This window comes from Aulonocara stuartgranti (genome assembly GCF_965226115.1).
Source record: "Aulonocara stuartgranti genome assembly, chromosome: 7".
NCBI lineage: Eukaryota > Metazoa > Chordata > Actinopteri > Cichliformes > Cichlidae > Aulonocara > Aulonocara stuartgranti.
The window spans coordinates 8,508,476-8,520,553 of NC_138945.1; the positions used below are offsets into that span (position 1 = coordinate 8,508,476).

Here is a 12,078-nt window from a genome sequence, read left to right on the forward strand (position 1 = left end):
GTGGTGGTACATGGCCCAGGCAAGCTTATCTGTCTTATTCTGACGTCTTAGCAATGGCTTTCTAGCTGCAACTCGTCCTGTCAAGCTTGAAGTCTTCCCTTCACAGTTGAAACTGAGATTTGCTTACTACAATCACTATTAAGCTGTGCTTGAAGCTGTTGTCCTGTATATTAGCTATCATGCAAGCTGTTGCGTGAAGGAATCTACTGGACTATCCGGTTACATCAGGCTCTTTATGTACAGTTACAACAATGTTTGTTCTTATTTGGTGTCTTTTCTAAGGGCTTTTTAAATGTAGTATTTTACTTTAGTAGAAAATTTGTGTCTGATTAATTAAAATCTTAAGATCTGAAGATGAAATCAACTGAATGCAATCTGCTGTAGACACCAGAATGTTAAACAGTTATTGACAATATACTGCAGAATGCGGTATGTTGATACCAGCTGAAGTCTGCTCATGCAGAGAAAGTAACATGTTAAAGTAGCACCCATACGAAAGCGAAGAGAACTGTAAACATAACTTCCTGTATGTCAGGAAGTCACTGACGGCACTTAGTTCCTCTTTCAGGGTGTGAAACTGTTGCTGTTGTTGAATCTGGAAACATTTGTATATTTGTCTCCAGCCAGAAGATCTGCATCGCTTATCATAGATGAAAGACGCATCAGCCAACATGGCTCAGGGGGAGCTCAGAGAGTCTGCCCTTACGATCGAGAGCCTCACTGCGCAGCTAGTTGATCTGCAGAAGGAGGTTGGCTTTTTATCTTACGTATAAGGCTTTAATTTCTGTCAGCCAAAATGCCTGTGTTTCTTAGTTCTAAGTGTGAGTATAGACCATGGTTCCATTACAGGAAGGATGTTAAATGATCTGAGTTTAGAAATAAACTGAGCTGATTAACATTGATGGTGAGTTTGCAGTTCCATAAGGGATGATCAGAGTAGTGTTCTACATATGTTCACCCTGAGTTAAGTGCATGCATGAGTAGGGAAAGAGAATTCAGGAAGCTATTAATAGATGAAACTTTGATATGATATTCAGAGAGATTTTTTTAATGCTCTTCATTTACAATTTCAATACAATAATACATATTCCAATGTCGCAAGAATGTATAGACTTGTAGAGCAATAGGTGTTTGCCTCAATGTTTCTTAATTTAGAAGATTGATGTCATATAATGACTGTCTCGATAGCTATCAGTATGAGTTTTTACAACTGTCTTCTATACATTGACATAATAGCTGCAGAAGTTTAGAGACATAAATACTGATCATGTCAGAACTCTATTTTTTACTGTAGCCCATCCAATCCTATGACATTTTTAAGATGTCATGAAAAAAATGATGCCAAAATATAACTTACATGCCAAAGAATCTGGCTCTACAAAACTACCTGTGTTTAAAGTTAAAGTAAAAAAAAACAAAAAACCCCAACATCCTAACTTACTTACATTTCAATACTGATTAGTATTAACCTAAATCCTAAAGAAAAATTTACCAAATACATTTGAACAATGCTGTCACGCAGATCACAAAGCTAACAAAATTAAAGCACTGCTGAATGACACTGTGGACTTGCTTGTTCACCTCTGTCTTCTTTGCAAATATTGAGACTCATGGTTGGCGTGAACGTATAGCAGAGCTGGAGGCAGCATTGGTAAAGGAAAAAAATACGAGCCGCAAAATGCTAGCAGACAAAGAACGTGAGGTGGCTGAGATCCAAGCAAAGATGCAGCAGCAACTTCATGAGCATGAGGAGTTGTTTGATGTTAAACTTGCCCTGGACATGGAGATAAACATCTATCGTAAGCTTCTGGAAGGAGAAGAAGAAAGGTGAGGAAACAAAAATTTTGGCTCATCTTTTGACATCCCTTCTGAAAAGCTTTGATAACGCAGAACTCTTTAACTTTGCTTTTCTTTAGGCTAAAGCTGTCTCAAAGTCCTTCATCTCATGAAACCATGTCTCGAGGCTCATCCAGCAGTGGAAGTGTGTGCACCACTCAGGGAAAGCGGAAGCGTGTTGACATAGGGGAACAAAACGCCAGCAGCTCAATGTCAAAAGTGCACACTGCCTCAGCCACAGGACCCATCTATACTGACGAGATTGACAGAGGTGGCAAATTCATCTGCCTTCAAAACAGTGGAACTGAGGCAAGTTTGACATGATTCATGTCACTTCAAATGTATGTGGATTTCTAGAATAATTTTTGTGTATCAGACTTTCAAACTAAAACTATGTATGTGACAAGTCTAGTATTCTGGGTCACACTTGTTGGGATTTGGTACAGTTTAACAAAATACAAGTTTTTGAAAAAATGAATGTTTCCGATGTGTGCTATAAAACAGTTTGATTATAGATTTGGTTGATTTCGCAGAGAGCGCCTCACACCGCCAAGACAGCCTGCTTAATCATGTGACTTGGCTGCACCAACCACTCCTCATTACTATCATCTCTGAGCCCATCCACTCTGCTGCCAACTGTAACACAAAAACTATTTTTCTATCTTTTGTAGTAAATTTCAGCAAAAATGCATAACTGTGTGTTAAAACTGCATTAATGTTTTTCTGTATGTATTCATGTGAACAACCAAAAATCAAACAGAACTGTATTTCTGAACTTTCTTTCTTGAATCTGTATTTAAATCTTAACATTTTCTCTTTTCGTGTCATTTTATTTTTGTTGACTTTTTTACAGTTACAGAAAAGCCACAAGTGGTTCATTTTTTTCTGGTCTGGTAAGCTGTAAAGGTTCTATATCATCCTGTTAAACTAAAACAGGGAATCAAAGGATCTTAGTTGCCCCGAACTACATGATTGTTGATGAATATATATTGATTGTTAATAAGGAAGTAAGGGCAGTGTGTTGCAACTGTTACAACTCTTTTCGTATAGAATGAAAACTGACTTTAGTCACTCCTGTGTTAGTACTGGGTGGTAAATGATTGGATCTAAGACACTATGAACATTCACTGAAAGCAAAAGCTTGCATTTTTAAACAGTATGACTCATTTCTGTGAATTAGTGTGTTGTGTATACAAATGCCACTGTATACACAGATGACTTAATTGTGATTGTATGTAAGTTTTTGATTATGAAAAAGCATCACTTTAACTGTTTTTTAAAAATATTTAAAGTACTTTCTGTGTGATATTTTGCATGCTATGGGTATATATCTCAATAAATTTATTCCCGAACTTACATTTGTCTGTATATATTTCAATTCAATTTTATTTTTATTCAATTCAATATTTGATGTCTTCAGTATGTATATACAATGTAAAAAGTAGCAAAAATAATTAAAAAACATTAATGAGAAGGTGGACACACTTTCTCATGCGATGTTTTTTAAATACATTAATGTAATGTAAATACATTACATGTTAAAGAAGTGGTGGTTAAAATGGTGGTTAAAGAAGTTTGTCGTGTTTGAGTGGTGGTGGGGACCAGTTTGTGGCATAATTTGCATAGTACAGTTTTCTGGGCCGTGTCAGACTTTTCATGACCAAACCATGTCCATGCTACAGAGGTAGCGCCTGGTTTAACAACAAGGTCCTCGACTTGTTTTGACTGGTCCTTCTGCTTGGAGCTAGCTGGTTCTGCCTCATCCTTGCTGGCCATGCTGGTATTCTCTGTGCCTTCATCTGCATGGTGACTGTAAGCGCCATTTTATAGTTACTTGATGTTTTTATTTGAGGTCATTTGTTTGCTGCATATTCTGAAATTTTATGTTTGAGAATAATATATATCATTTCAGTTTATTTTGAAAAGTCTCAACAGAAACTTGAGCTTTATTGTGAAAGGTTTATGTGGAAAATAAACAAGCGGATGGTGGAGCCATACAATGGTTTTACCGTCATTGTTGGTAACGAAAGTACGCGTAAAAACAGTCGCTTGTCCGTCCATAGTATGGTTATTGTAAGTATAAGAGAAGGAGAGAACTTTAAGAAATAAAATAGCAACTACAGTGACCATCAAAACCATGAAAAAAATATTGCCATAAACAGTTTATTTTGCAACACCACAAAACAAACAATAGCGTATACAGGGTTCGTACGGATGCTTGAAATTAGGGCTGGGCGATATGGCCTAAAATTCATATTGCATATAATTTGAAGCATGTGCGGTAACGATATATATCACGATATATTCTTTTCTTCTGTATAATGTATTTTCCACACTATAAGGCACACTTAAAATCCTTTAATTTTCTCAAAAATCGAGAGTGTCTCAACATGTCTCAACTCTGTATATTTTTATATATTTTATTTATTGTTTACTCTATTTAATTTGTAAAATATGTGTACACACACACACACACACACACACACACACACACACACACACACACACACACACGTAGAAAAATATTTAGTATACACATCCAGAAATGCATATACTATTATATATTGTACATATATTTATTAGTTTCAGATGTAGCCATTCTTGTATTTTGCTTGTTTACATTATTGTATTTTGCACAACTCTGTTGCTTGTGAAGCTCGCACACAAGAATTTCACTCACATGTGCTGTACCAATGTACCTGCACATGTGATGTGACAATAAAAGTGATTTGATTTGCAATGGCGTGTCCAGCGGGGTGGCCTGGGGGGGCACAGGCCACCCCCCCAACCAGACTGGTCACCCCAGGTGCCACCCCAAAGGCAAAACAATAAAATTCAATCAAATATCAAATGTACGATTATGTTTTCACGGTGAAGCTCAGATATCCGAGTGTAAGTGAATGCAGCATCGGCTTTTGCGCTATGTGCATCACGTTAGCAAAGGTAGGAGAGCCAAGCACGAAAGATGGCACCGCAGGAAACAATTTTTCGGTGAAAGAAAATGAGGCCAGAATAAATGTCCCGGTAAGTAATATTAAGTTTGTTGAGTTTAGTAAACTTCGGTGAAATTAGAATCCCAAGGAAAAAATAACACTTAAAGAATTATTGCAGCCCTCGAATATTTCTGACAGTATGCTACTGAGGGCAGCTAACATAAGAGTTATGAGTTATAAGATATAATCTAAGTCAGAGGGGGAGCCAGACATTTGAAACACCCGGGGCTTAGCCCAAAAGGGTGGTGGGATTTTTTTTTCCGGGGGGGGGGTTAGAAATGACTGAAAGATTAATTGGCTCTGTTTTGAGTTTTGTTCAAAAAAGAATGACTTCATAGAGGGAAAAATATATATCACATGTGCAGGACACCTTAAACTAGTTTAATTAAGCAGCGAGGCAGAACAAAGTCTGGCTGTATCAAGACACGAGGACTAAACCCCGATTCAACCAGACCCAGAACTGATCCAGAATTAAAACAGGACTACAACAGTTCAAAATCAGGACTACTGAGGACTTAACCAAGACAGAACCAGAATCTGAACTAGATGATAGCAGCACTAAAAATCATCAGACCTGCACTACACTTGTTTTTTAATTCTACCAAAGTCCACTGTTTAGATTCAGAAAAGTTTATATAATTATTCAGCCTTGTTGTGCAAACAAGCTGCAGAACTTAATAAATATAGAATTTGAAAAATAACAAACCTAAAAAGAAACACGAGGTACGAGATACATGAGGACCTGTGATACGCTGATACTTTTGGCAAACAACCATGTGACTAACAGGTGTGTCTCACCTGCTCTTGTTCCCTCTTTGTGCTGACAATCATCAAATCTACAGTTGAAACCAGATATTTACTCTTCAGATCAAAACACTTTTTTAATTGTAACATCAAATCAGACTAAATGTTTATTTTTTTAGATAAATATAAACATATTTGTTAACTTTAAGAGAGAAACTGTCTGTATTTCTTGTAAATGGCACCAAATTGTATTCAAACTGAGCCACACTTATGGAGCTCCACAGTTCTGTTCCTGCTGTTTTGGTTGACATCTCTTGATGTTCCCATGTCACAGAAACAGCCTCTGTGTTTTGCCTTATATGCATCCACAGCTGTGCCACCAGTTTACTCACATGGACTCTACGAACCAATCAGAAGCTTCTTCAGCTCAGAATGGAATCGTCTGCAGTTTTCTTATTAATTAACAATAAACTTAGTGTACAGGGAGTGCAGAATTATTAGGCAAATGAGTATTTTGTCCACATCGTCCTCTTCATGCATGTTGTCTTACTCCAAGCTGTATAGGCTCGAAAGCCTACTACCAATTAAGCATATTAGGTGATGTGCATCTCTGTAATGAGAAGGGGTGTGGTCTAATGACATCAACACCCTATATCAGGTGTGCATAATTATTAGGCAACGTCCTTTCCTTTGGCAAAATGGGTCAAAAGAAGGACTTGACAGGCTCAGAAAAGTCAAAAATAGTGAGATATCTTGCAGAGGGATGCAGCAGTCTCAAAATTGCAAAGCTTCTGAAGCGTGATCATCGAACAATCAAGTGTTTCATTCAAAATAGTCAACAGGGTCGCAAGAAGCGTGTGGAAAAACCAAGGCGCAAAATAACTGCCCATGAACTGAGAAAAGTCAAGCGTACAGCTGCCAAGATGCCACTTGCCACCAGTTTGGCCATATTTCACATATTTCAGAGCTGCAACATCACTGGAGTGCCCAAAAGCACAAGGTGTGCAATACTCAGAGACATGGCCAAGGTAAGAAAGGCTGAAAGACGACCACCACTGAACAAGACACACAAGCTGAAACGTCAAGACTGGGCCAAGAAACATCTCAAGACTGGTTTTTCTAAGGTTTTATGGACTGATGAAATGAGAGTGAGTCTTGATGGGCCAGATGGATGGGCCCGTGGCTGGATTGGTAAAGGGCAGAGAGCTCCAGTCCCACTCAGACGCCAGCAAGGTGGAGGTGGAGTACTGGTTTGGGCTGGTGTCATCAAAGATGAGCTTGTGGGGCCTTTTCGGGTTGAGGATGGAGTCAAGCTCAACTCCCAGTCCTACTGCCAGTTTCTGGAAGACACCTTCTTCAAGCAGTGGTACAGGAAGAAGTCTGCATCCTTCAAGAAAAACATGATTTTCATGCAGGACAATGCTCCATCACACGCGTCCAAGTACTCCACAGCATGGCTGGCAAGAAAGGGTATAAAAGAAGAAAAACTAATGACATGGCCACCTTGTTCACCTGATCTGAACCCCATTGAGAACCTGTGGTCCATCATCAAATGTGAGATTTACAAGGAGGGAAAACAGTACACCTCTCTGAACAGTGTCTGGGAGGCTGTGGTTGCTGCTGCACGCAATGTTGATGGTGAACAGATCAAAACACTGACAGAATCCATGGATGGCAGGCTTTTGAGTGTCCTTGCAAAGAAAGGTGGCTATATTGGTCGCTGATTTGTTTTTGTTTTTGAATGTCAGAAATGTATATTTGTGAATGTGGAGATGTTGTATTGGTTTCACTGGTAAAAATAAATAATTGAAATGGGTATATATTTGTTTTTTGTTAAGTTGCCTAATAATTATGCACAGTAATAGTCACCTGCACACACAGATATCCCCCTAAAATAGCTCAAACTAAAAACAAACTAAAAACTACTTCCACAAACATTCAGCTTTGATATTAATGAGTTTTTTGGATTCATTGAGAACATGGTTGTTGTTCAATAATAAAATTATTCCTCAAAAATACAACTTGCCTAATAATTCTGCACATCATCAATGTACTCCTACATTTGATCAAAGTGATGATAAATAGAAGCTCTGTCTCTCTTTATTCTGACATTTAACTCATTCAAAAGATGTTTCAATATTTATCTAAAACAAAAGTTTATCTAAATTGATGTTGTGCAGTAAAAATGTTTTATGTTTTCTCCCTAAAGTGTAAATATCTGGTTATAAATGTGAATATCCTGCTGTGTACTGAAATCCCTCTTGTTTTGCATAGAAATATACTGAACAACATACAAAGTAGAGATGGCACGATACCACTTTTTTATGTCCGATACCGATACCGATATCATAAATTTGGATATCTGCCGATACCGATATGAATCCGATATAGTGTTTTTTAATCAACAAAACTGTTTTTTAAAATATCTTGCTGCATTTTGCAAGTCTGCAAGTTCATACTCAAGTTTAAAACAACAACTACACTAAAGCTATTCTGTTATACCTGTATACAAAAAAAATATTTCATAGTTCAGCAATACTGATCAATCTAATAAACTTAGACCTACACCATCCTCCCTATTCTGGTATTTTAAAGAGTACTTAGCGTAAATATTAAGCAACCTAACTAATAGGGTTCCAACTCCCAGCAACAACAAAAATAAATAAATAAAAAATAGGGAACCACCCCTCACGCGCCACCTCATGATGCTTAATCGACGTAATCAACCTTAATTTGATGCAGTGTGAAAAAAAAATGCACAGAAATCAATTATTTTTCAAGAAATATTAAATAGATTCAACATCTTTCTTCAACAAAATTGCAGACTGCACAGATGGTACCTTCCCAAAGTAAAAAGTACTATAGCTTACTAGGGTATATATATTAGACTTAATAGTCACTATATACAGTAATTGACTTCTATTCATTTTACATCAAATTAAAACTTTGGGTGTCAGATAATTATTTATTAAAAGCTCGACATTTTAAATGAGAATAAGAAAGAAAAGTATGTCTTTGTGCCCCCTTTTCCCAGTTAATGCCCTATCGGCCCCCCTGGCTAAACTTTGCTAGATCCGCCCCTGCACAGTTACAGCCGTCAGCTACGTAGAAAAAGATCCTGGTGTAGAAAGAAATATTAAATAAATTCTAACAACAGCTTATCAAGCTTAAACGTTCTGCTGTTGTTCAGCCGCTGGTTTGCTCTTTCTGGTGCAAAGTGGACCAAAAACAAACAAGAGACACGGACTCGCGACAGAAAAGCCGATCAGCTGATCAGTTTCACGATTGAAGTAGCAGCAGGAGAGCGAGAGGCAATCGCTTGTTAAGCTTAACGCAGGAATGCTTTACAAACATTCAGAGATGGACTTACACACTTGCTTTACTTCTCTCGGGGATAACTTTGTCAGAGATGAAATGCCAGGTTGCTAGCGAAGTTCCACATGCTATCCAGACCACGACAGGTCCCGCATGCCACAGCCACTGCTCCGACGTGCTAACGTTCTGAGGTGAGTTACAGCGTGTTGCAAGTTTTGTGAGGTGCTTTCGTGATATTTAATGGATCGGATTACATTTTTTATTTTTCTCCGATATCCGATCCAGTAATTTAGGTCAGTATCGGACCGATACCGATACGTAATATCGGATCGGTCCATCTCTAATACAAAGCATAATATATAAAATAACATTTACCTGAGTTTTTCTTTGAAAGAAGCCTCTAATGTCCATTCTTATATTTCAGTACATAACTGAAACCGATTTAGTCGGGAGGGTAAGAACTGAGAATATGAAATAAACACACGTAAGCTAAGACTCTCTAAAAAAAATAGCATTTGTTCGGGTTTCATTTCGCCATTTGTTGATTCACTTGAAGAGCGAGTAACGTAATATTGGTCAAGTGATCAGTTTGATATCAATCTTTCGTGATTCACCGTCATATTTACATTATTTGTATGGTACGAATGATTTGCTTTGGTACCTGCTCAAACTTAAGCGCTCCTTAGTATGGCTGGCTGCGTTTCTCCAACAGCGCACTCACAGGCAGCAGCTGCCCCGCCCCCTCGCTCAGTCGCTTAGTGCCTGAGCTCGGATCATACCAATATCAGGGGGGATTCACGCACAGTCGTAAATTCCCACAGTGTGCACTATGTGCTTCGAATATTGTGTGTACTTTTTGTTTTATACAGTTGTCAGCCAGACATCTAACTATGAAAAAATTACACTCCAAAAGACCCCGGGCTTCTGACAAAACAACCCGGGCTTAAGCCCAGTAAGCCACCCCCACGCTCCGCCCCTGATCTAAGTCGTAACATTGCTGTATGGAGCTGCAGATTTGGTTGCAGGTTAACATAGCTGGACTGGCCATCGGGCATACCGGGCATGTGCCCGGTGACTTATTTTTTATTTTTTTTTGTAACTGCATGAACAATGAGAGGTGGTGGATTGGCCAGATGCAGGTCGATGTGTAAAAATGACTCAGTTGTTTGGTGGTGGCTATGGCGGGGCTTCCACAGAGGCAACAGGTGGATGAGGGAAGGGGAGGCAGGAGGAGAGCCCCGAGGCAGCCGCCAGTCCGAGTGTCAGGTGAACTGAACTTCAGGTAAGAAGTTATGAGCTGCAGTCTATCTGGGTCAGATATGAACCAAGTTTAGGTGGAGTTTATTTTCGTTGTGCTGACTTTTTACCCTCAGTTGCAATAACTCGTACTGCGTTCTAGCCAGCTTGATGGAGTTTTTAGGTGGGTGGGTGCTATGATGTTACTGATAGTGAACTTTATTTTATTCATAAGGTTAGTTAGTAGAGTTGCCAACGGCTCCTTAAAAAAATGGAATGGTCCCTCAATCAGAGAAAATATTACACGTTTCGTATTGAGCTGAGAAGAGACGCAGTTTGTCCCGAACTTCAGCTACAATGGAAAAGGCACAAAGCTGGAGTTATTCTGTGTTTACGCTGCACAGCTGCCTCTTCTTCTCTCATTCTCCCCCTCCCTCTCCTGTTGCTACTTCAATCATGAAACTGATCAATGATCAGCTGATCGTCTCTCTTGTTTATTTATCGCCCACTTTGTGCCAGAAAGAGGAAACCAGCGGATGTCGCGCTAAACAACAGCAGCACGTTTAAGCTTGATCAGCTGTTGTTAGAATTTATTTAATATTAATTTCTAGTATCAGCTGATGTTTGCTGGAGCCACAGCTGTAAAGCTGCTGGTCATGATGTCGGTTTGGATATGTGGTGAGAGGGAAACATGAAGATGAAACCAGGAGATGTCCTTACTGGATCATCAGAGCTGTGATGGAGAAACAGGTTTACCTTTTAGGTGACATGAATGAGTTGAAGGGAAGTTATGAACTGTTTCTGAGAGACAAATAACACCAGCATCCTTTTCTAAGCAGCTGACAGCTGGTAACTGTGCAGGGGCGGATCTAGCAAAGTGTTGCCAGGGGGCAGGTAGGGCATTAACAGGGAAAGGTGGGGCACAAAGAAATACTTTTCTTTCTTATTCTCATTTAAAATATCTAGCTTTTATTAAATAATTATCTAAATCTTACAACCAAAGTTTTTATCTGACGTAAAATGTATAGAAATCATACATATACCAACAAGACTGTACATCACTGTCACAACAGCATTTGTTTTCAGTCAAAGGCTTTATGGCTTTAATACCTGGGGGGCCCGTCTCTAGTCAAAATGCCCGATTTTCTGTCCCAGTCCAGCCCTGCAGGTTAATACTGGCAGTGTCACCATGCCAGCTGACTGGATTTCATCATCAGCCAGTGTTGTTCTTTATCAATATTACCAAAGTTTACCATAAGGCAGCATAGAAAGTATTTACTTGCCTTTAGGTTTTATTCAAATGTTAGTCTTTTCAGTTGTTTCCCCACTTTTTTCCTGTTTCACAATCAAACACCAGTTTGTGAGAAGATTATCTTCTTTTTTTAACAGGCAGATAAAGTTTTGCATTGGCTAATTTGTCAATTGTTTGTTACAAATGTTCATATTTTAATATTAAAAAATGTTTTTGCCCAAAACATATGTGTACTATATGTCAGTAAAAATACTATGCAAATATTGCTGTCCTTGAATGCTGAGTAAACACTGACAAAACACTGATTGTATCTCTTGTCCTTTAGCAACGCAGTATCTAAAAACTTTGCACAGTAGTGGTTAAAATCTCATTCTAATAAGAGTTAAAAGCGCATTCGGTTATTAGGTTTACAGGGTTATTGAATTATGGTTAATAGAATTGTTTTTAACATTATCTGCCAATTACATCTGCCACCCTTCTCCAAATCTGTGCCCCTACCTGGCCCCGCCAACAAAAATTTTCTAGACACGCCACTGAAGAAGTGAAACAACTGCCTTATAGTATCTTAGAGGTTTTACATGGATTTTTAATATAGGTCACTGTGTTACTTTATAGAATAGTTTGCTGAAAAGCATCAACGCAGTTATATTTCTCTAAATGTCAATCACTTGTGAAATGTTTCTTTCCTCAGGATAAGGGATG

The 12,078-nt window shown here is 38.6% G+C and overlaps 1 protein-coding gene and 1 long non-coding RNA gene across 3 annotated transcripts in view; both read left to right on the forward strand.

The window, feature by feature from the left end:
* Nucleotides 1–527: 527 nt before the first annotated feature.
* On the forward strand, nucleotides 528–3,192 carry LOC309712045 (lamin-B1.S-like). The gene is made up of 4 exons (XM_082542630.1): nucleotides 528–749; nucleotides 1,607–1,827; nucleotides 1,917–2,149; nucleotides 2,374–3,192. The coding sequence occupies exons 1-4, from the start codon at nucleotides 651–653 to the stop codon at nucleotides 2,409–2,411; spliced, it is 591 nt and encodes a 196-aa protein (XP_082398756.1). The 5' UTR covers nucleotides 528–650; the 3' UTR covers nucleotides 2,412–3,192.
* Nucleotides 3,193–4,717: 1,525 nt separating this feature from the next.
* Nucleotides 4,718–12,078, forward strand: part of LOC309711596 — a 224,505-nt gene continuing 217,144 nt past the window's right edge. For both annotated transcript variants that reach the window (XR_014278023.1, XR_014278024.1), the window contains exons 1-2: nucleotides 4,718–4,860; nucleotides 10,085–10,170. This is a non-coding gene — a long non-coding RNA (uncharacterized lncRNA). The remainder of the gene's footprint in view (nucleotides 4,861–10,084; nucleotides 10,171–12,078) is intronic.

Excerpts from the sequence above, each read along its gene's own strand:
- LOC309712045 (XM_082542630.1), top strand. The coding sequence starts at position 651 with ATGAAAGACGCATCAGCCAACATGGCTCAGGGGGAGCTCAGAGAGTCT. Across the intron at positions 750-1,606 it reads TAGTTGATCTGCAGAAGGAG|ACTCATGGTTGGCGTGAACG; the intron begins GTTGGCTTTTTA and ends GCAAATATTGAG. Across the intron at positions 1,828-1,916 it reads CTGGAAGGAGAAGAAGAAAG|GCTAAAGCTGTCTCAAAGTC; the intron begins GTGAGGAAACAA and ends GCTTTTCTTTAG.